General features: G+C 37.0%; 1 protein-coding gene across 1 annotated transcript in view; it reads left to right on the top strand.

The window, feature by feature from the left end:
* Nucleotides 1-365: 365 nt before the first annotated feature.
* CFAP58 (cilia and flagella associated protein 58) overlaps nt 366-23609 on the top strand; it is a 2107107-nt gene continuing 2083863 nt past the window's right edge. The window contains exon 1 of the mRNA XM_044055947.1: nt 366-991. Coding sequence (XP_043911882.1) covers nt 983-991 — 9 coding nt within the window. The 5' untranslated portion in view covers nt 366-982. The remainder of the gene's footprint in view (nt 992-23609) is intronic.

Below are 23609 nucleotides of genomic sequence, written 5' to 3'. Positions count from 1 at the left end.
TTAACTTTTTTTGCCTAAGTAAAGGCTTATTCTTGTAGCATTTTAGTTGATTATTCTGTTTCTTATAACATTTAGGTGTTTCAGATACAGAATACCTCTTTTATGCAACTATTACATAAAATATAGGAAATAATTTTGCCCTAATAACTCAGGACATTTGCCATTTTTACAATTTTTGAAGGACTCAACTGCCCAAAAGGGACTGTCCTTCGCAATGTGGGACAGGTGGTACCCCTATTAAAAAGAGTGGTGGGAGGAACGTGACAGAGAAGGGGTGTGACACCAACACGGTCCTTCCTTAAACCCTCCCGAGTAGGGCTCCCAACTTAAAACTTGCTGGTGGCCCACAGAACGCTAGCATTGGCCTTGAATTCAAATAAAAACAGTCTAAACACCATTCCTGGAGATAGCTAAGAACACTACGTCATCCGTTCTGTGAATGCAGAAGATGCAGATGTGTCCTGGTGTAAGGGAGAGAGAGAGACTAGAGTTCTCTCCCTTTCAAAACCGACATGGGTGTGAACAGTTCCCCTTTACTTAACGCTTCATGGAAAGTCTAACCGATAGAAATTCAGTACATAAACAAGTGAGGAAAAAAAACTTTTCCAGTGGCAAGTTTAGCGATGTACATATGATAGTGCTGAAACATTTCAGCAATTGTAGGAAGCCTTCCAAATCCTACATGGCCTACCGCTTTCGCACTTTCACGGTTGCTTAGTAACAGCGAAGGACGCGGTCTACTTCCTCAACTTGGAAACGGGGCCGGGGAGTAAACATGACGTGTATAACCAGTAAAGGCAGATAAAAGTGTGGTACTCCTGGTAATAATTCGGGTCTTAAGATACTAAATACGTATATTTCGTAAAATATAACAGTACTGGTGGAAAACACGTCAAAGCTGTCCTGGCCTTTAAAGAACTGTTCGTACAATCTGGAATATATTAAGAAGGTCTTCTGAGTAACTCGCATTTAAATCTTAAGAATGTCAGAGGTAAGCACTTCACTGTACAGTTAAAAAATAAAGCTGCGCTTACCTTATTCACAATTATAATACTGCTATGTGGATTTTCATATTCAACTTTTGTACTTTTCTGACGTTTAAATGAATTTGGAACTTTGATAAGTCTAAGTCGTGGAGGTTTTGCTGTTACTCTTTAGCAAACTGGACTTTAAACGAATTTGCACTTCAGTAACGAGCAGAGAGCTGCAAGGGATATTGTTTTGGTGTTATTTATATATATATATATATATATATATATATATATATATTATATATATTTCTATATTATATATATATATATATATATATATATATATATATATATATATATATATATATATATATATATATTTATATATATATATATATATATATATATATATTATATATATATATATATATATATATATATATATATATACATAATATATATTATATATTATATAGATATATATATATTATATATATATATATATACATAATATATATTATATATTATATAGATATATATATATATTATATATATATATATATTTATATATATGTGATATAATATGATAATATAAAAGTTGTTTAAGACACTCACTGTACTAAACCGTGCAATAATTTAATCACCCCAAGGATGGACAGTAAGAAACCCTCCTTCCTCGCACGTTATCCTAGGAAGTGTGACAAAACGCATGTGAACAATAATTAGTAAACAAATACATCTGATCTGGAGATTAATGATTTTCTTTTTAATGGGAGATTGTTACCCCCACTCCCCTTAAAGCTCCCAGTAACAGTAAAAGTGTGATTTAATGGAATCATTACTTTCTGGAATGCCTGTGAAGGGAGTTGCCTCCCCTTGCAAATAAATATCATGGATGTTTAAATGTATAAAATGCATGCCATTATAGGTATGTCGTCTTCTTCAAAGCTGGCATTTATAGAAATAGAACTTACACCACTGCAACTTGAATCTCCATAAAAGTCACAAGTGGATGATTACAATGAACTAATGTCATAAATCACTGCAGGCAAAAGAACACTGATAATTCAACACAAAATAATATTAACTGGAAGAACAGGCTGACACCATGAAAGGTGGGTACTATTTGTGTTATATGGGATAATTGTATCTGACAAGGTAAATGTTTAGGTCACCTTTGCAAAAAATAAATAATTTCCCAGAGTACGGAGATGGTATAGCATTTATTAGCAGTGCAATTATTTACATATGTATATTCCCTTGTAAGCTTTACTGTACCTGTAAGCACAAATACACACACACGTCTTGTGTGTGTTTATGCTTATAGGCACAGTAAAGCTTACAAGGGAACATGTGTGTGTGTGTGTGTATATATATATATATATATATATATATATATGTATACACACACACACACACTTATGTATCTATCTATATATATCATCTATATGTCTAGATATAATATATATATATCATGCATATGCACACATATACACATCTGTCTGTATTGTGGTATAATAATGTAGGAGAAACCACCAATCCATAGAATAGGAAAGATTTATTTTGATGAAAAATACTGCAGACTTTCTAGTACTGGTGAAGCAACAGAAATTATATAAAAGTCCTTTACTGTTCAGCCCACAAAAGAAACAAAAAACAAAACAGTCTGTCATATCAATTTTAACACAGTGCAGATGTGCTTTCAGCTATCTTTTTTCTTTCTGGAACTGGTGTGAAAGATAGCTAAGCTTCTTCAGGTTGTTCAGGAATGTTTTCTCCTTTACTGCAGTACACTCCCCAGAACCTCTGTAACAGATTCATGCATCAAGATGCCAATATCTGTGACTAACAGGCCCAGAACTTCCCTTTATACTCCTTTTTGATAGAGTAATTGCTCAATAACAAAGATTACTGTGGGAAGCCTCTGTAGCTAATACAAAAAGAAACAATACCATTTATACTTCTTCTTCTTCTTTCGGCTGCTCCCGTTAGGGGTCGCCACAGCGGATCATCTGTTTCCATTTCTTCCTGTCCTCTGCATCTTGCTCTGTTACACCAACCACCTACATGTCCTCTCTCACCACATCCATAAACCTTATCTTAAGCCTTCCTTTTTTCCTGTTACCTGGCAGCTTCATCCTTAGCATCTTTTTCCCAATATACTCTGCATCACTCCTCAGCACATGTCCAAACCAACGTAATCTTGTCTCTCTGGCTTTGTCTCCAAACCTTCCAACCTGGGCTGACCCTCTAATATAGTTATTCCTAATCCTGTCCACCCTTGTCACACCCAGTGCAAATCTTAACATCTTTAACTCTGCCACGTCCAGCTCTGACTCCTGCCTTTTTGTCAATGCCACTGTCTCCAACCCATATAACATAGCTGGTCTCACTACCCTCTTGTAGACCTTCCCTTTCACTCTTACTGGTACTCGTCTGTCACAAATCACTCCTGACACTCTTCTCCACCCACTCCATCCTGCCTGTACTCTCTCTATTTCACCTCTCTTCCACACTCACCATTACTCTGAACTGTTGATCCCAAATATTTAAACTCATCCACCTTTGCCACCTCTACTCTCTGCAGCCTCACCATTCCTCCATCCTTCCTCTCTTTCACACACATATATTCTGTCTTAGTCCTGCTGACCTTCATTCCTCTTTACCCTTTTTCAATTTCCACCATTTGATCCTTGGTGATGCCCTCACATTCCTCCGCCTCTTCTTGATCACCAATTTCATTCTACAAACCACCATCCTATGCTGCCTAACTACACTTTCCCCTGCCACCACTTTACAGTCTCCAATCTCCTGCAGACTGGCCCTTCTACATAAGATATAATCCACCTGTGTGCATCTTCCTCCACTCTTGTATGTCACCCTATGCTCCTCCCTCTTGTTAAAATATTTTATTCACCACAGCCATGTCCATCCTTTTCACAAAATCCACTACCATCTGACCTTCTGCATTCTTTTGCTTAACACCATACCTACCCATCACTTCCTCATCCCCTCTGTTCCCTTCACCAATATGCCCATTGAAATCTGCTCCAATCACCACTCTCTCACCCTTGGGTACAGTCATCACCACTTCATCAAACTCACTCCAAAATATTTCTTTCTCATCCATCGCACACCCAACTTGTGGAGCATATGCACTAACAACATTCATCATTACACCATTTGGTACTTTTCCGTTATCGGGGCAACAGCTCTAATCGGCATTTGAAATTCATGCTAATCCAAAATCTGTTATTCTATCAACTTTATATGTTCGTAAGAGCGATATTAAAAGTTATCCATATTTTTTACCCTTTGTCCCCCAATTATATATGGCTTTCTTCAGATTTCTGTATCTTAAGAGATTGAGAGGTATGGAGCACAGAAGGGCTTCGTAAAGTGAAAGTGTTGTAAAAACGCGCAATGATTCAGCCGCTTCTCTCAAAGGTTGCTCTTCTGCTAATGCCACAAGCGAAGTATTTGACTCTGCTGATTCAGGGTGTCAGAAAAGCTTTGTTCGTGAACCAAACAAGGTAAGTAAGGGTGATTAACTAAGGGCACTTGTAAGCAGTGAGCTTTCTAGGTACATTTTAATTGCTTAATGTTGCCATGCAGTTGCCAAGAACGGCCAATTTATATTTTGTCTTTGAAGATGATCGTGCATGAAAAATGATCTGTTAGCTAGCACCCATTTAACCAAAGTTAGCACACAAATAAACAGAAAACCTGCAATGAAACTGAATCCGTAGCTCATATGATGCACTGTATAACCAAAAAGTCATTTCTGACTTTTAAATGTGATACTGCATGTGTTGTGAACTTTGACATTATGGCTGCAGTTGCACAGAAGTTGCACTCCATAGCTTCAAATAAAGCATCAATCCTGCCAAAGGTCTTGCCATGGGATCTCTGTGCTACTCGCCGAGTACTCAAATACATCGATTACATATATTTACACACACCGGTATATTATTTCATGTGCCATTTCTGAGATGGCGAGGACTTTTCATCTTTTGCTATAGTTAGCTGTGCGGTTTTTTTTTTGGGGTTTTTTTCAGAAGCAACAAGCTGACACTCTAAGCATATCCATCAGGAAAGTTTCTACCCATTTCACCAGGAAGATTGTTAAGTGAAGATCCGTTTTGATGTACATGTTTGTGCAGTGCTGATGTGGTTATTTTCCTTTTTATGTTTGGATTTAGTATATGTGAATAAGGTGTTGGCTTTATATGCCTGATGTACAGATTTGGTTCCAAGTGGTCATTAGAGCTGTTGCGCCCTGATAACAGAAAAGTACCCACCGTTTATACTATCTATAATAATACACTATTTGCGATAGTGTTATTTACATTATGTCTTTAAAATTTAACAACATTTTGACGCATTACAGAGCAATAACTGCCATACTGTGTTACTTTAGGCAGAGTCCATTTGCTGAACATTCCAACATAACTCACAAATCAGTCTGAAAAATGGATTGCATTAACATAGCTCTCTCTCCTTAATGCCAGAAATCTAAACATTACATGTCTACATAGTTAATGAAACTTGATTTGAATATAAAGAGAGCACTCTGTTTATACTAGGATTTTGTGCTTTTCATGATTTCATACCCTGTGACAATTGCAGTGTAATCTCCCTATTTGTCAATGAACATATTACCAGATACATGGGGACTCACAAACTGAACTCACTGAACTGCAGATCCCTCTAGGTAGGATTACTTATCAACAAAGAGCTTGTTATAGAACATGTATGATTTCCAAGTGTTCTAAATGATCTCCCTATTAGTAGTAACTGCTTTCAATATCTTATTTATCCGGGCTGTGCCTGCAATTGGTCCATTGAAATCAATGCACTACTGTGGTAAACAAATATAAATAAAATAAATAAATAAATAAATATTAGGACACCTGTACCTCCAATGTAGGATATACCTCAAAACTCCTAGACTTAATAAACAAAAATTCCCCATAGCTGCTGGTAAATAAACCTACTAGAGTGCACAGAATTCATGACCTGATTCAGTACTTTTCCATTAACGGGGCAGTAGGCACAATGTGCGGTCGCTGTCAACTCACCTTCGCTTATTTTTTTCTGGTTGTAATGTGGTTCTCCTTCTGACAATATTCATTTACCCACATGTCAGTACTGCTTTTTTATTGTGGTTTTCTTATTTCAATTTTGGCTTTGTTGTCACAGTAACCATTAAGGGGGCAGCAGGCAAAATGTGCGGTTCATTTCAACTCAGTGCGTCTTGTTTCTGCTTTTAATTTTGTGTTCCTTGGCACACTGTTATGCATTTTCTCACATGTCAGTACTGCTTATTTTATTCTTCTGTTCTGCTTTGAATTTGGCCTTTGTTTTCACAGTGCTACTGACTTTTACCTTGCAAGTTACTGCTGCTTAGTTTGTGGTTGTATTCTCCTTTTCATTTTGCATTTGTTGTCGGAGTGTTACTGATTTCCTCCCAAGACAGTACTGCTTATACAGCCACTGTTAGAAGCATTCCCTGTTACTTCCTCAATAAGGTCAAAATGACAGACTTATTGTGAAAAAATAATGCAGTGCTTCTCTTTCCCACCATGTGCCGATTTGTAATGGTCACTGTGTTAAGAATTGTAATGGTGTCAGGCAGGACTTAAAAAACAGAAGTGCGGCTTATTCTATGAATCTAGTCAGTCATAATTTTTCTTACAAGGTTGTTACAGAATCTGTATTTGAAAGGTTATCTACAGAAGGAATTGACTGCAGTTGTGAGAAAGAAGGAAATCTCTTTCCTGACATTTTTTCCAGTTCTTACTGCTAAATATAATCCCTTTAGTGATGCAGCATGTATACCAACTGGGTTGATCGAAAGATAACAGCTAAAAACTTTACTTTTAGAAATGGAGAAGTATCTGAGAAAGAATAGATCATTGTCACTTGAGAATATATTTTTCCAGGAATGTATTTCCATTGGGGTGGTCCCAAAAGGACTTAGATTTTAGAAATTCACATAAGCCTCGGTGAGTTGACAGCAGCCGTGCATTTTGCCTGCTGCCCCGTTAATGGAAAAGTACCCCTAATTCTTACAAATATAGCCACCTCTTGCTCTATTTTTGTGGTACCTCCTTCCCCAATAAAGTTAAATGTTTGACCATCTTCTTTAATCTCACAAAAGCTTCAACAGCAAACCAGAATTAATTTAATGACTACAGGCATGCTAGCCTCGACCTACTATGTGACATTCTATCAATAACTGCACCTCCCAGACCTTAATACAGCAGAAAGATTCATTAAGAAATTCTGCACATATTTAGAAAAATGCAGTGACAAAAAAAATTAAATTATTCAGTAAATCCAAAACCCATCTTTTGAAGAATAATATCAAAAGCATTAAAAACATTTAAATAACATAATCAGATCCACTTCCACCAAAGGAGCCCATGAACGTAAGCTGGCCTCTGAAGACAAAGATTATTATAAATTCTTCTTTAGCTATGTCCTCTGCATTGCTCAAAATGGATTCATAATGAGGCCTTCTTTCTGACCCAACTGACATTGCTGATATACTTGTGAATGGATTTAGTGCCAACTTCACTCCCGGGACTTCTATTCAAAGCCCCCCAAATATATGAATCTTACAACAATTATTTCTAAAGATCATTTAATGAAAGTGTTAAACAATAACAAAAACACTTCTTCCATGTGACCATAATATACCTTATTCCTTAATTAACAGAGCTCCAGACACACTCCTGAAACTGCTTAACATTAAGTTTAGCTATTGTTTTTCCCTGATGAGTGGCACACATCAGTGATGATGCCTCACCATAAGGGTGGCATTACAACCAACCCAGGTAATTACTGACCTATCAGTCTTACAAGACTCATCTGCAAAGCCATGGAACATATTATAACTGACCTCATAATCTATGATATTGAGAATCCTGTTAGACTTAACCCCCAATAGTTTGGTAGCCATGTAGTGCGTGAGGTATATATTGTCCTAGCTAAGACTTTTGACACCATTCCCCATACTGGCATCATACAAAAGCTAAATGCTTTAAAATCAACACTTATGTGGTAAGATAGATAAACTGGCTGAAAGGAAAAACCCACACAGTACAAGTTACAGGTGCTTCATCAGAAGTGACTAGTGCTGTCCCTGAGGGTTTGTTGGTGGGACTTCTCCTTTTGGTATTTACTTTTCAAATCTCCAACTAGACAGTCAAGACCTCTTGCTAATAAAGTTTGCAGATGATTGCAAACTGGTGGTTGTTAAGTCAACCTGTGACAGCCAAATTCTCCAACATGAATTTGCCCTAGTAAACTCTTGGTGTACTAAAAATGGGCTCAAACTAAATGCTAAAAATGTGTACATCATCACTTCTGCTAGATAATGCCTTCTGTCATTGTACTGTCTACACAACACACCTCTGTAAAATGAAAATGCATTAGGGACCTAGGCACTTGAGTTGACAGCTTCCTCTCTTTTGACCATCTTGTAACATCAGTTGTCAGGAAAGCTTTTTATTTAGCCTAACTACTTACCAAAGGAATATCATTAAGGTCTAAAGTGGTAACCACAGCATTGATTATCGAGTACAGTACTCCCTTTGAGATGTATTTATTAAACATATCAAGCAATTAAAAATACCTCAAATTGTCATAACCAAAAAATCACAGGCCTAAAGTCCATTAGCTATCAAGACAGCCTGGAACACCATCCCTTTATTTAGTGCATTATAGACTTTTGAGGGGAGACCTGTGTCTCTCTTATCTTGCCATTAGAGTCCCACTTGTCTTGTACGTCCTGTTTTTCCACAAGTCCAGTATCTCTACCAGACTAGAACCAGGGACATAATCATCCCCAAGAGATACATAAAACATGAAGGATGGATAGGTTAATAACCCAATTCCTCCCTCTGAAATAAACATCCCAAGCATGTTAAACAGTGTGATTCACTTTCTTCCTTTAAGCATAAACTAGATGACTGGATGGGTATCCAGTAATTTTCTTTAGGATTGACAGGTAAGGCCATCTTGGGGAAGGGAGGTGTTGCCTGAGGGAGGTTACTGGCAGGATGTGAAGAATCATGAGAGTCAGTGACCTTAGAATATTCATAAATCTAATCTATGAATATATGAATCTAAAATCTATCTATGTATATTTATATGTGTATTTCTCTCTGTGTGTGTACATCCATCCAGATCCAGAACCTCTTTTTCACATTTTCCACATTAGTTTGTGGTGTCACTATATATATATATATATATATATATATATATATATATATATATATATATATTTTTAAATATTTATATATACATGTGTGTGTGTATATATATATATATATATCTATCTATATGGGTCTACTTGAGATGGTTGAAATTTCAAAATGCCGACATTCATATGGCCGAGACCATATGATTGACATTTTAAAATGTCAAACATGTATAGTGGAGATCCCTATACAGCACGGAACTGGGATATTTCACTTTTCTGCACTGTAGTGCGATCTCGGAGTAGGAATATTTAAGTAGCAGGGGGTGTGGGGGGTGCAGGGAGGCTTGCCCCCCTGATAATGCAGTTAGTGAAGTATATTTGTGTGCTTTACATTATATAGTAGATGTTTGACATTTCAAAATGTCATTCATATGGTCTCGGCCATATGAAAATCAGCATTTTGGAATGTCGAACATCTGAAGTAGATCCATATATATATATATATATATATATATATATATATATATATATATATATATGTATATATATTATATGTGTGTGTGTATATACAAGTACATATATGTATGTATGTATATGTGTGTGTGTATATATATATATATATATATATATATATATATATATATATATATACACACACACACACATACATGCACTTGTATGGAATGTGGAGTGCATGAGGACTGTATTGTATTCCAAACCCATTATTGTTCAGTGTTTAGGAGAGTTTGTTGTAGGGAGATGGATTTATTATCCACCTTATCCAGACATTCAGATGTAACTTTCCTTTTCTCAGGAATACATGCCTATTTTTATTGCTGTGGAGGACTGCCTGAACTCCATCCCACAATAAATCATTTTGAATAAGCTCAAACTTAAACTTGCAAACCCTAAAGCCATGGTGATACATGCCACTGCCTAGCTATCATTCTTTTCCCTGTTCCCCCTTAATCATTTATGGAGGAAATCAGTTGGCATTTGTTCCCTGTGTCAGTGATCTGGGAGTTGTACTTCATGACTATCTGACCTTAATGACCAAGTTTCATCTGTCATCAAAGCGTCATACTTTCCTGTAAAGAGTATATCTTCTATATCCCAGATCAGGCTTCTTATTCCAGCTATGAACCTAGCAGCAATGGTTTAGACTGTGGTTATACAGTAAATGGAATAATGTGATGCTGTCCACCTTGAGTTTCTGATTGGTCGTTTAGCAAATCTGTAGCAGGTACAGAAGCAGTATATGTTTTAAAGTGAGAGAAGGTTAAAACAAAGTTTACGTATGAGAGGAGGATATATATATATATATATATATATATACATGTATATATATATATATATATATATATATATATATATATATATATATATATATATATATATATATATATATATATATATATATATATATATATATATATATATATATATATATATATATATATATATATATATATATATATATATATATACACAAGACTGATGACAAAATGTGAAGTGATACAAAGGGGTGTAATGCAAAATGATTAAGTTTTTCAGTAAATACCAGTTTTGAATTAAGCTAGAGCGGGACATCTCTGTTAAGAAACTACCAAGTAGAACATATGATGCAACACAATTAATAGGTGTTAAAGTCATGAAATAAATTGTTAAATACCCAGCTAAATTGGGATGATTGGGTTAAAATATATGTAACTTTTAGGTACACCACCATGTCAAGAAGATTTGCAATGTTTGCTTGGAAATGACTCCACAAGTATTTTTATATTCAAGGTCACATAATTTGTTTTCTCAAGCAACTAATAGATGATGAAGATGTGATAAGGAAATGCTTGGGATTTGGTTGCCTAGTTTTTGAGAATCTGAAAAGTTAGATGAATATAAATAGAATCTGGGACAACTAATTATACATTTACTTAAAGAAATGCTCTTTATAGGCTTGCTTAGATGTGAAAATTTGACAAAACATCAAACAGCCATTTTATATATACTGATGGCATTAGCAGAGAAAGTGATAACTCACAAATGGAAATTACAAGAATCTGTTAAAGTAAGCACCACCACATTTAAAATAGCTACTCTAATGAAAGGAGACCCTAACGTTTCCAATGTTGCCGCTTTGCTATTTTCCGTATTTGTCAACTAACTCCCATCAGACCAGCTTCAGATACCTGTAATTCTTTACGCAGATGACATGGTCATCTACAGCTCAAAGAAATCCCACTGTATTCTTCAAACTCAGCTCCAAGAGGACCTCCAAAACCTCAGCAAATGGCTTATAGGCGAAAAACTTATACTCAAGCCCTCAAAAACAAAAGCAATTCTATTTGGAAACAAAACAAAAATAAGACAAAACATCCAACTTCCTAATATATTAAAATGTTAACATTTATATACCTTGACATTTGGCTAGACTAATCACTTAATGTTCAACTACACATTTGAAACACATACAAAAAGATCAACACACTACTGTTCTGGACAAACAAACTATTTAACCTTTTCTGTCCAAGCCACCTAAAGTTGCCAAAGACAAATGAATACTCTTATCTCAACTTGAATATGGACTATCCATAATAGCTGGAACCTCAAAATAAAATGTCACTACCTTGCAAACCATCTCTAGTAAAATCTGCCGGTTCATTACTAACTCCGCCATTAAAGAACACCACTGCATAACTCTTGCTAAAGCCACATGACTCCCAATACATTTGAGAGCCAACATCTTACTAGGATCACTAATTCACAATCCCTTTCCCCTGAGAAATATTTCCCTCTCATAAACTGTTCACCAAAACCCTTGCATAAAATCTAAAGGGCATGTCTCAATCTCAACCCACCCTACTAACTCCAACAACTAAATTTCATTGTACTGGCTATGCATTCCCCATTCTAGCACCTAAAGTATGGGATTACATTCTTCTCCCAGTGAGAGGCAACCAAAAGTACTCGGATATCAGGGAACAGCTCAAGAAACACCTCTTCACCCCAAAAAATTGCAGCTGCACTCACATAGTTCACCATACCTCTCTCTCTATTTCATCTTTCTTATCTCATCTTGTCATCCACTCACTTCCTGCCATTCATCCCTCTTCACTTCAAATCTCCCCTACGTCCTCTCCTTTTCCCTCTACATGCTTTTCTTACAGTTTCTCTGTCTTCTCTCTAGGGTATTATAGAAGAAACTTGTAGGAAAAACCACTTTAATACAAAGCAAAGCTTTCGGGCAGAACCCTTCTTCAATACTATTACATTCAAATCTGAAAACTGAAAGCTTATATACAGGTCTAAAATCACATGACCAGCAGCCAAATGAAATCATGTGATGGCAAAACATAAAATACAAATATAGTAAAATATTCAACATATTATAGTATTACGTAATTTAACTAAAATTGGTTTTAAACTAACTTTACTATTAAGTCCTGGAGGTAAGTCAGCAGCTAACCTCAGAATCCATTCAAATTCCTTAGTTTCTAAATAATTATTTATATCCCCACCCCTAACATTAGGGCAGATTATATCAATAACTCTAAACTTGAAGGAATGTTCATGACCACAGATACTAATATGCTTAAACAATGCGTTTTTATCACAACATCTTCTAATTTCTGAATTGTGACCAATAATACGTTCTTTTAACTTACGTATAGTTTTACCTACATAGAACGAGGTACAAGATTTACAGGTCGCCAAATAAACAATACCCAATGTATTACATGTAGCTGAAATTTTAAAATTAAAAACTTGGCTAGTGTTAGGGTGTTTGAACATATAGCTACCAGTACCAAAAATATGCATACAAGCAACACAATTAAAGCACTGAAAAGTGCCATGCTTAACAACTGTAGTCATAAGTCTAGGTTTATAGAAATCTTTAAAACATAATAAACTCTTAATAGTCTTCATGTTTCTGTATGAGAAACGTGATTTATCACCCAAAATGGCTTTCAAATCATCTAAGGCCATTAAAATTAACCAATTTCTTGATATAATTTGTTTAACTGAATTAGATCTTCTATTAAAAGTTGTAATGTACCTAATTGAAGATAATTCTTTATTATAATTATTATTAATGTTACTCAAAGGAATTGGAGAGGTAGCCACATCATGAGCAAATGAAATAGGTTTCAAATAGGTCCTTCTTGCTTCTATTACATCCAGTTTAAGTTTAAAAAGTAATTGGGCATCATAGCCACTAGAAATAAAATCAACTATCATATCATCAAGTTGAGACATAAAAACTTCATCATCAGTATTCAATCTACTGACCCTAATAAATTGAGATTTTACCACGCTTTTAAAAATGTGTGGGGCATGCATACTACTATAATGCAAATATTTACAACAACTAACTTCCTTCTTATAAACACTGGTGTTTAGTATTCCATCTTTTAGTTGAAGTTTTACATCTAAAAAACAAATCATACTTTCAGATACTTGCATCTTAAACTTCAGATAGTCAGTTGTGGAATTTAAGTAATCAACAAAGACATCTAAGTCATGTAGTGTACCGTTCCAAATAATAAGGCAGTCATCTACAAATCGTTGGTAAAAACTAATATGGGCAGACAAATTCCTATTATTAAACAAATACTTCTGTTCCCATTGATAAAGAACTAGATTGGCATATGTATTTGCCACAGAAGTGCCCATAGTTACCCCTGTTAGTTGTAGAAAGAGAGTTTCATTAAACTTAAAGATATTGTTTTTTAATACAACATCCATAAGGCAACAAATATTGTTAATAAATTTATGATCAGGATTAGGATGTGCTGTTAAAAATTCTCTCAAAAACTCAAGTCCAACATCATTAGGAATAACCGTGAACAAAGATACAATATCAAGTGTGACCAGATAATGCTCCTTTGTTTTTATCTCAATTTCATTTCTATTATACCATTGATGTAGCTTGAATAACAAATCATATGTATCTTTCAAGATAGTGTTACATTTGGACAAATATGGTTGTAACTATTTATGCAAGTAAACAGAAGCTGGCTCTGTTATCCAGCCTCCACCAGAGACAATGGGTCTCATAGGTGGGTTGTCCATTGATTTATGTACTTTTGGGATACCATACAAATGGGGTATCAAAGGACAAGGTACAGTTAAAAAATGAAAAAGGTCTAGGTCAATATCACCATTAAGCTGAAGATCAAATACTACCATGTTAACATAACTCACACATTTCTTTACATCTACATGCGTAATAATTTTAAATGCAATCTCATCATTAAGTAATAGGGAAACAGCTGAAAGGTACTTATCACGGTCCATAATAACAGGGATACCCCCTTTATCCGCTTGCTTTATTACAATATCTTTATTGTCTTGTAAACTTTTGAGTGCTTTATATTCTGCAAAATTCAAATTATAATTTTTATTTTTTAATGGTCGTGAATACAGTTCCCTTATTTGTAGTTCACATACATCGAGAAAAGCGTTCAATACAGGAGCACTGACTGGAATGAAAGTGCTACGTCATTTTAGGTTGTCCCCAAAAGAACTAGATTTACCAAAAAGCAGTCTCAAGTTTAAATTGCGAACAAACAACTTTAAGTCAGTTAAGGCAGAAACGACATTGTCACTACAGGATGGTATAAACTTAAATCCCTTACTTAAAAGGGAAAGATGAGCAGGAAGTAGCTCAAATGCAGATAAATTTAATGCCACATCTACTTGCGACTTACTTTGTTGAACCCTAAAGGGCTCTCGTTTTTACGCTTAGTTGTTTGTAATGCCTGTGCTGTATACGACCATGTGTTAGAACCTCTGGACTTTGGTGATCTATTGACAACGGTTTCAGCATGTTCTAATTGAAACCGCTTGTTAGTTAGATTCAAAGTGAGTTGTTGCGTTTTCTTAGTGCCAGTAGCATTGACTGTATCACCGCCATCACGCTTAGTCTTAGTTCCAGTGCAGTTGGTTTTGTTCTCTCCAGGGTATCATTTCTTGCAACTATTCACACTCACCTCTTCTAATGTCTTCATAACTCTCTGTATAATGATATGGTGCTATCCCTGTAGCATAAGCCATCTTATTATTTGTGGCTACATCTTATCCAAAAAGCTCTGCTAAGCATGATTCCATTTTCCCATCCATGTTTTGACATTGTAAACTGCTTCTTGAACTAAATAAATTCATAGATTCATAGATTGTAACTAGGCTGATGACCAGAGGGGCTTTCTAAGCCTAATTAAGTTTTCTGAAAGAATAATGACATTCTGTATCTAAACAGGACATTGAGTGTCAGGCATTTATAAGCTACCTCTGTCCATATGGGACATGGATGCTACCAGCGGTGTAAATTTCCTATTCCCTATTCACTGGTCTAGGTTGCGCAAATTGGGTAGTAGATGAACTTAGCTTCACATGAATGGGAAGCCTGTTTCATAGGAGGTACAGTCTCCGGGACACACATCTGTCTCTCCAACATGTTCTGTTTAAGTCACAGACAAAATTCAGGTCTTTAGACCTTGTATTTTTGGTATTGTTTGATTTATGAATATACAGGAGATTTGTAAGTGTGATGTTTACAGATGCCTTTTAAGCCAGGCACAGATCACCCCTCAGCAATCTAAAGGAGACTGAGTGGAAGGAAAGGACTTTAAGGTGCTCTGTGTAAGGCAGTTTTGTTACACCTTGTATTCTTTGTAAGGAACCTTTGAGTCCAGTCTAGTTGCTGCATATGCCTGATCTGGTACATACTGAAGGAAACATTGTACTGTATGACTGGTCTGATAAGGGCAAAGTTCAGTGGAATAATGGCCTGTTTGGACCTAGATACTATGCCCTTACTTATAAGTTTCACAGCAATCTCACCACTGTGGCCATGTGCTGGTTGACGATAAGGCTACTGCCTATGTGCGTACCCAGATCCCTGACCACTGGGTCGACTCTTAGGGGCATATTATCAACATGGTAATTAACTGGGATGGTTGACTTTCTAAAGGGTATAATTGTGCATTTCTTAGCATTGAGTTTAAGTCCATGGCTTTGGCACCATTTATTAGTTAGAGATAGGTTTTCCTAAAAAATGCTAGTGTGTGCAGGGGAGTTGATGATAACCCCCAGCTTCCAATCATCTGCAAACCTAGTTAGCTATAAACCTTCAGAGTTTCCTTCTACTTAAGAGAAATAGATGCCAAAAAGGAGCGGGCTCAGTACTGAGGCCTGGGGGACTCTGCTAGTCACTGGTCTCTTGGTGGAGGTGTATTCACCTATTTCAACCTTCTGGGTCCTGTCATTGAATAAGCTGGTTATCTACTGGTTGATAAAAGGGTTTATACCTAATTTAAGTGAGCTTGTCTATAATGCCTGAGTGGAGTATCGTATCAAAAGCCTTGGCCAGGACAACGTACGCTGTGTGCACAGTCTTGCTCTCATCCATTGCTTTGGCGACCCTCTCAAAGAAGTCCACCAGATTTAATAGGAATGACCTTCCTTTATCAAAGCTGAACTGTGATGGGCTCAGCATCTGCAGGTTACCTATGTCCTCATTTATCATGTTTATGATGATTCTTTCAATGGCCTTACATATGAGGCTGGTCAGACTTATTGGCTGGTAGTTACCCTGATCGTGGTTGGATCTCCTTTATGCAAGGCAATGACTGTAGCCATATTCCATTCCTTGAGTACAAAACTGGACTGTAGACTTTACTTGAAAAATGATTTGAGTAGAGCAGAGCGGTCATGTTTCATGCTATTTAGTAAGCATCCTGAGATGTTACTGGGGCCCGTCGATGCAGTTATTTGGCCTGGAACAGTACACTGATGTCCTGTTCTCTGGTAATGGTTGGGATTGTGGTATGAATTTTTTCTTTTGGACTATTGTAGGCAGCGTGAGGGGAAAAATTTTGAGCTGAACCACCTGCCAGACAAAAGATTGGCAAGTGCCTCTGGATCAGTGTGGAGAATGCCATTTACAATAGACTACACATTGTTGAGTATTTCCCTTGAGGTTACAGGCATACCTGTAAAAGCTTTGTGGTCGTCCTTTGCCCAAGAAGCTATTTTTTGCCTTCAAATTTAGCCTTTGAAGTATTAATTAATCATCTTAGCTGCCTGTTTAGATTGGTCTGGGCTTTTAGTATTTTGGGCTTTGTTCCTTCTATACTTGGCCAAGATTTGTTTTCTTCTTTTGTTGTATAATCAAATGATGGTGTGATTCCACCATGGTGGCTTTTCTTTTGAGTTTGTATTATTCTTAATACGAGTAGGCACAGCTCACTCTATACAGCTAGCAATTTTGTAAATAGCTCAGCATATGCTATGGTGTTTACTATGTTTGGGGGTGCTTGGGATTTAGCCAAGATGCTGCTTAATAGAGAGAGGTTAGCCTTGGTTCCTGAAGTTTTTTTTATTTGAACCAGTGCTGCCTTATGTTCAGACCTGATGAGTGAGAGCATTATATTGGATAAGGAACATCACTTCCCCATGTTCATGAGTATAAGGTCATGGATGTTTGTACTCTTGGTAGAAGAGTGGGCCAACCATTCCAGAATGTTTGTATTAATAAAGTTTAGGAATCAAAAACAAAAATAGTACCGACAGGTAAAGGTCAGAACGTTAACTAAATAAACAACAAGAAAATAATCAGTCCGACCAACGCTGGAGGATAAAGCAAAGCAAAAAAATAATAATTTAGTAGAAACAAATAGTGAATGGTCTGATGAAGCTATGTAGGTAGTGAAAGCACTTACCACTATTTGTTTCTAATAAATTATTTTTTTTGCTTTGCTTTATCCTCCGGTGTTGTTCGGATTGTTTATTTTCTTAAAATTTAGAAATCACTGGGCTTGTACTTTAGAAGTGTTGTAGGATTCCCAGTCTATAGAGGGGTAGTTTAGATCCTTCATGAAGTTCATATTGGATTGAATGGTGAAGGACTCTAATACATTGAGATATGTAATATGGGTTTCCTGGGACATGGAGGGGGCAAGAATCTGGCATGAGATCCTGTTTATGATGAGTTGGACATGTATGAGTTACAGTGAGTCATAACTAGTCTGGATGTGAGGTTGTTTTTAATACAGACTGAGACTCCACTACCTTTTGCTCCCCCCTGTTAGTATGTGTTCTAAAGGTGTGAAAGGCATTACAACCTTGCACTGCCAGGGTGCTGTCTGCAGCTTACCATTATTACTCAGATGTCTAAATTCTCTAGGAAGAGAAAGGCTTGCAGGGAGTGGAGCTTCTTGTTAAGACTTCTGGCATTGAGCAGTACCACTTTCAGAGATTCCTTCATCAGTTGTTGTATGTTATAGTATATTATACCATGATCCCCCCAAAACGTGCACGCTGATTGGCCAGCGTGCCCGTTGTAAATCGAGTTATACTAATGGAAAAAGGTCCGGTCGCCCGGACTTTTTTCCATTAGTATAACTCTTTTTTTTTAAACACTGTCTCGCTATGTTAAATGGGTTTAACATAGCGAGACAGCTTTAAAATAAGCAACGGAGATCTCCGTTGCTTATTTTAAAGCTGTCTCGCTATGTTAAACCCATTTAACATAGCGAGGCAGTGTTTTAAAAGCAACGGAGAAAGCAAGATCTCCGTTGCTTTTTTAGCTATGTTAAATGATTTTAACATAGCGAGACAGCTTTAAAGTAAGCAACGGAGATGTCCGTTGCTTATTTTAAAACTGTCTCGCTATGTTAAACTCATTTAACATAGCGAAACACTAAAAAAACAACGGAGATCTTGCTTTCTCCGTTGCTTTTGCCCACAGCTCTGATGTACTGCGCAGGCGTGCCGTACATCAGAACTGCCGCGGATGCCAGACACTTGCGGAAGGGCAGTAAACAGGCATTATACTATGCCATTATTTAAGAAAAGTAATAGTTTCTTTTCTTAAATAATGTCATGGTATAATAGCAATAACCCACTTCTGGGTGTGGGTAATGCTAAATTTACCCACGGTTGGCTTTGTTTGGTCCCTCGGGCTTCGCCCTCGGGACCAAACCACGCCAACCGTGGGTAAATTTAGCATTACCCACACCCAGGCGTGGGTTATTGCTATATTCTTGCATCTGTAAATGTTGTTGTTGTCTTTCGGCTTTTCTTGGTTAGGGGTCGCCACAGTGGAACTCCGTTCCGCTAATGATTGGCAGTAGATTTTCATGAACGCCAAGGTGCCAACTCGACATTCAACCTTCAACGCAGGCATGCCCATTTATGCATGTCTTTCGAACACCCACCCAACCACGGGGAGGACATGCAGACTACACACAGAAGGCACTCCCCATCTTGCATCTGTAAATATACAATTGTTTTAGCATAGTCTTGTATCTGTAAATATGTTTTGTTCATGTCTTATGTAATTCTATTAATCCGGGCTATGTCTACAAAAAGTCCGTTGAGATCAGGGCACTACTCCAGTAAACAAAAATACATAAATAAAAAGTAAATTAGCGGACTAGTGTATGAATGAGAAAAACAGGAAAAAAGAATATATACATGTTTGCAAGTTGATGCAAAATAAAACTTAATAAATGGTTAACATGGCTACATGGAAGAAAGACTATATGGGTAAGCTGTAGCAAAAAGTTCTTAGTAAATGGTTGATGTGGTTGCAATGCAGGGATAGTGTCAGCAGAAACATATAGGTCTTTAATATAGGGAGAAGAAATAAATAAAATGAAACACAAATTAGCAGGTGAATAAAAAGTGATGAAAAGGCTAGTTAAATGAACTGGCAGTTATGAGGGTGATGGCAGATAGTGAACTATGTAATATTTATGTTTGTCTTTTATTTGCTTATTCTTTATTGCACCTGCATTGTTAAAGAAGAAACATACTGGATTTATGGTGAAAATCTCCAAATCCTGTGACTTGATATATTAATGACTGTGTTGATAATTGGGTAAAAAGGAAAAAAAAAACTAAATGGAAAGAAATATTTCAATCTTTCAGTGAAATGTTGATCATGAAATGTTTGCCATCAAATACAACTGACACCAATGTTACTGTTTCAAGATCCCATGCACAATGAGAAACAAAAGGAATTTTGGTTTATGTTGGTCAAGCTGAAAAGTGATGTGCATTTTTCTGGATGTGTCCTCTGTTGGGGACAGAATCGGTGAAGAGGCCTTTTTGTCCTTAAATTATTTCTGCTGATTCTAGTTAGCAAATTGAGAAGCAGATCAGTTATTAGGGCCTTTGCTAAACATCCTGTGAACTGTCTTGGTTGTAGTAGCAATGGTTCACAGTAAGTCTTTTCCTTTCGAACCTCCATCAGCAAGAAAACCAATAAGGTGCAAGTGCAACTGATTTTTTAAAAATGCAGCACATTCACACTACTAACAGGTTCTAGGTATTGTCACATTTAAGTGCCTAAATAGTAGACATTATTGATATGAAATGCTTATCCATAATAGTCCATGAATTGAAAAAAATAATCATTTTGGGGAGAAGAAGAGCTAGAGAAGAAAGTTACCATAAATAAACTGTGAACCATATCAATACCTTGCATATTAGAACTTTAAAAGTGCATAGTGCAAAAGCTTGGAAAAACAGTGTCTATGTTGTGATGTATGTGCATGATCACAGACTTTAAATGCTGAAGGCTGTGCAAGTTTTAGTAGTTTTGAAATGGTCCTTTGGGCAGGAAAAATGTTTAAAGATTTTCTTTTTTGAGGTGAAAAAGTGCAAGATTTCAGGGAAATGAGATAAGGGAGAGTTTTACAGGCATGAATTCATGGCTGGGGAAGTTGACTGAGGACATAGCAGACATTCACCAGCACCGATCACAGAAAAGTCCTTCATAAATGGAATACATCAGACCATATTTATAGTCTGTAGTTCCTTTTCTTTTGGGGGAATATTATTTCAGCTGTAATCTAAGTGATTTGTTTGCTTTGTATAAAATCTAGGCAGCCAGATAGGCTCTTTTTTATATCACAGGCAAGGTTTAAGTCTTTAGAATGGGTAATTCTGGTGGTGTTTTTTTGTAGATATCCAGGAGGTCCATCAAGGTGTGTTCTGACAATGCCTCGTACAGTACACGAGGCATAGATCTCCCCTCAGCTGCCTGTAAGAGACAGACTACAGGAAAAAGGCTTTGAGGCAGTCTACATAGGACATGTTAGTTACACCCTGAATTCTTTTAGTGAGGTGGCTCTTAGGACATTCCAATTGTTGGATGTGCCTGGTTAAGTATATTACCAACTGGGGGCATTGTACCCAATGACCTCCTTGGACCTAGATGTCGTATCTTTGTTTATAAGTTATACAACATAGAATGATTTCCTTACTACTGTAGACACATGATGGTCAAAGGCTAGATTACTGTCTATGTGTGTCCCCAAGTCCCTGACTACTGGGTCATCTGTTAGCAGTGTTTTGTCAATATGATAGTTACCAGGGGTGGATGACTTTCTGAAGGATACTATTATCCATTTCTTCACATTTAGTTTTAGTCCATGGCTCTAACACAAGTTATTTGCCTGTGTCAGCCCTCAGTGGAGAACATTTGTGTCAGTGGGGGATTCTATGACTGCTCCTAATTTGTAATCACATGCAAATGTAGTCATTCAGAGGCCCTTGACATTCATGTTGACTTCAGAGTAGTAAATGCCAAAAAAGGGAGGTCCAAGGACCGATCACTGAGGAACTCCACTTCTGACACTGACACTTCTTGTAGAGGTGGACTCCCCAATTCTAACTTCCTGGGTCCTGTCTGTGAGCCAGCTGACTTTCCACTCAGTGACACAAGGGTTTATACCTAACCTCCTGAATTTGTTAACAATGCTTCAGTGAGGTATTGTGTCATATCCCTTCATCAGGTCAAAGTAGGCAGTGTGAACTATTTTATCATCAACCATTGAATTGGTGACCTTCTCAAAGAAGTCCACCATGTTCAATAGGCATGACTCACCCTTGATGAAACCAAATTGGGTTGGGTGTGGTGTTTGGAGGTTTCCTATGTCATTCATGATCATTTCCATAATAATTCTTTCCATTGCTTTGTTAGTGAGACTAGTGAGACTTATAGGTCTGAAGTTCCCAGTGTCTTTAGATGGCCCACTTTTGTGTAGAGGAATGACTGTTACTGTTCTCCATTCATGGCACAAAGCCAGTTTGGAGGCAACAGTTAAACAGCAATTCCAGAGGGCCTGGTAGGTCATGTTTCATGCTATTTAGAAGGCATCCTGGAATATTGTCTGGACTCATCGATGCAGTGTTTCTGGCATTAGAGAGAGCATTGAGGACCTGTTTCCTAGTGATAGTAGGGGGAATTATATTTTTTGATATTTCCTTTGGGGAGGATGAGAGAGAGAGAGAGAGGGTTAAAGTTAGAGCTGAATTTGTCTGCCAGTAGGTTTGCTATATCGTCTGGCTCAGTATAGGTGGCTCCATTAACAATGAGCACGGCACATAATTGTGTATTGCTTTTGAGGTTGTGGACATAGCTAAAGAATACCTTGTGATTGTCTTCAGTCTGGGAGGCCAAATTTATATCAAATTAGGCTTTGCCAGCCCTTATTTGTCCTCTGAGTTGATTGTTTAGTTTGAGGAGGGTAGTTTTATATACTGTTGGGTGCTACACCTTCTAATTTCTGGCATGATTTTCTTCCTTTTGTTATAGACCCTATTGATGTCATGATTCTACCAGGGTGGCTTGTTTTTGGAGTGAGTCCTGTACTTCTTCCTCATGGGTACAGTTGCCTCTATAAAGCTATTGCACTGCTTGTATAGGGTTTCTGTCAACAATTCTGTGTAGGCAGCAGTTTTCTCAGGGTTTGTTGGGGATTGAAATTTTGCCAGATTATCACTTAATAGTATGAAGTTAGCCTTAGAGTAATTTCTGAACATTTCAGGGTTAGCTGGGGTTCCAGGTTTTATTTTTACTCCAAAGGAGACAATTTTGTGGTCTGACCTTACCAGAGAAGACATTACTTTTTTTTTGGGGGGGGGGTGTACAGCACTCTGCCATGTTAGTAAGACCAGTATGTTTGCACCCAAGGTCAGAATATTGACAATCTAGTAAAGGTGTGTTTGTATTTACAAAATCCAGGAATCATTATGCCTTCATGTTTGATGTCGTATATAATTCCCAGTTAATAGTGGGGTAATAAAAGTCAGCCATGAATATGGTATTGGGCTGGATGGTAAGTGTTTCTAATAAGCTTAAATATGTATTATGGGGCTCCTGGGTCATGGGGGGGGGGTATAGCTTGCAAGGAAGTGGTACGAGATTTTGCATATGGTGATTTGAATGTGGAGAAGCTCAAGCACATTGTCCTGCTTGACTAGCCTTTAGGTAAATTTATTTTTGATGTAAATTGAGAAGCATCCAGCTTTAGTCCTGGTCTGTGTAGTAGCTGGTCTAAATGTGTGGAAGACATTATAGCATTGCACTGCTGGTGTGCTCAGCTCAGTTTTAAACCATATCTCAGTGATTGTAC

The sequence above is a fragment of the Protopterus annectens genome, chromosome 14.part0, assembly GCF_019279795.1.
Source record: "Protopterus annectens isolate FY-2018-M chromosome 14.part0, PAN1.0, whole genome shotgun sequence".
NCBI classification, from domain to species: Eukaryota; Metazoa; Chordata; order Ceratodontiformes; family Protopteridae; genus Protopterus; species Protopterus annectens.
Note: the sequence above shows the minus strand (reverse complement) of the source record. Positions and strands in the feature narration are given on the sequence as shown.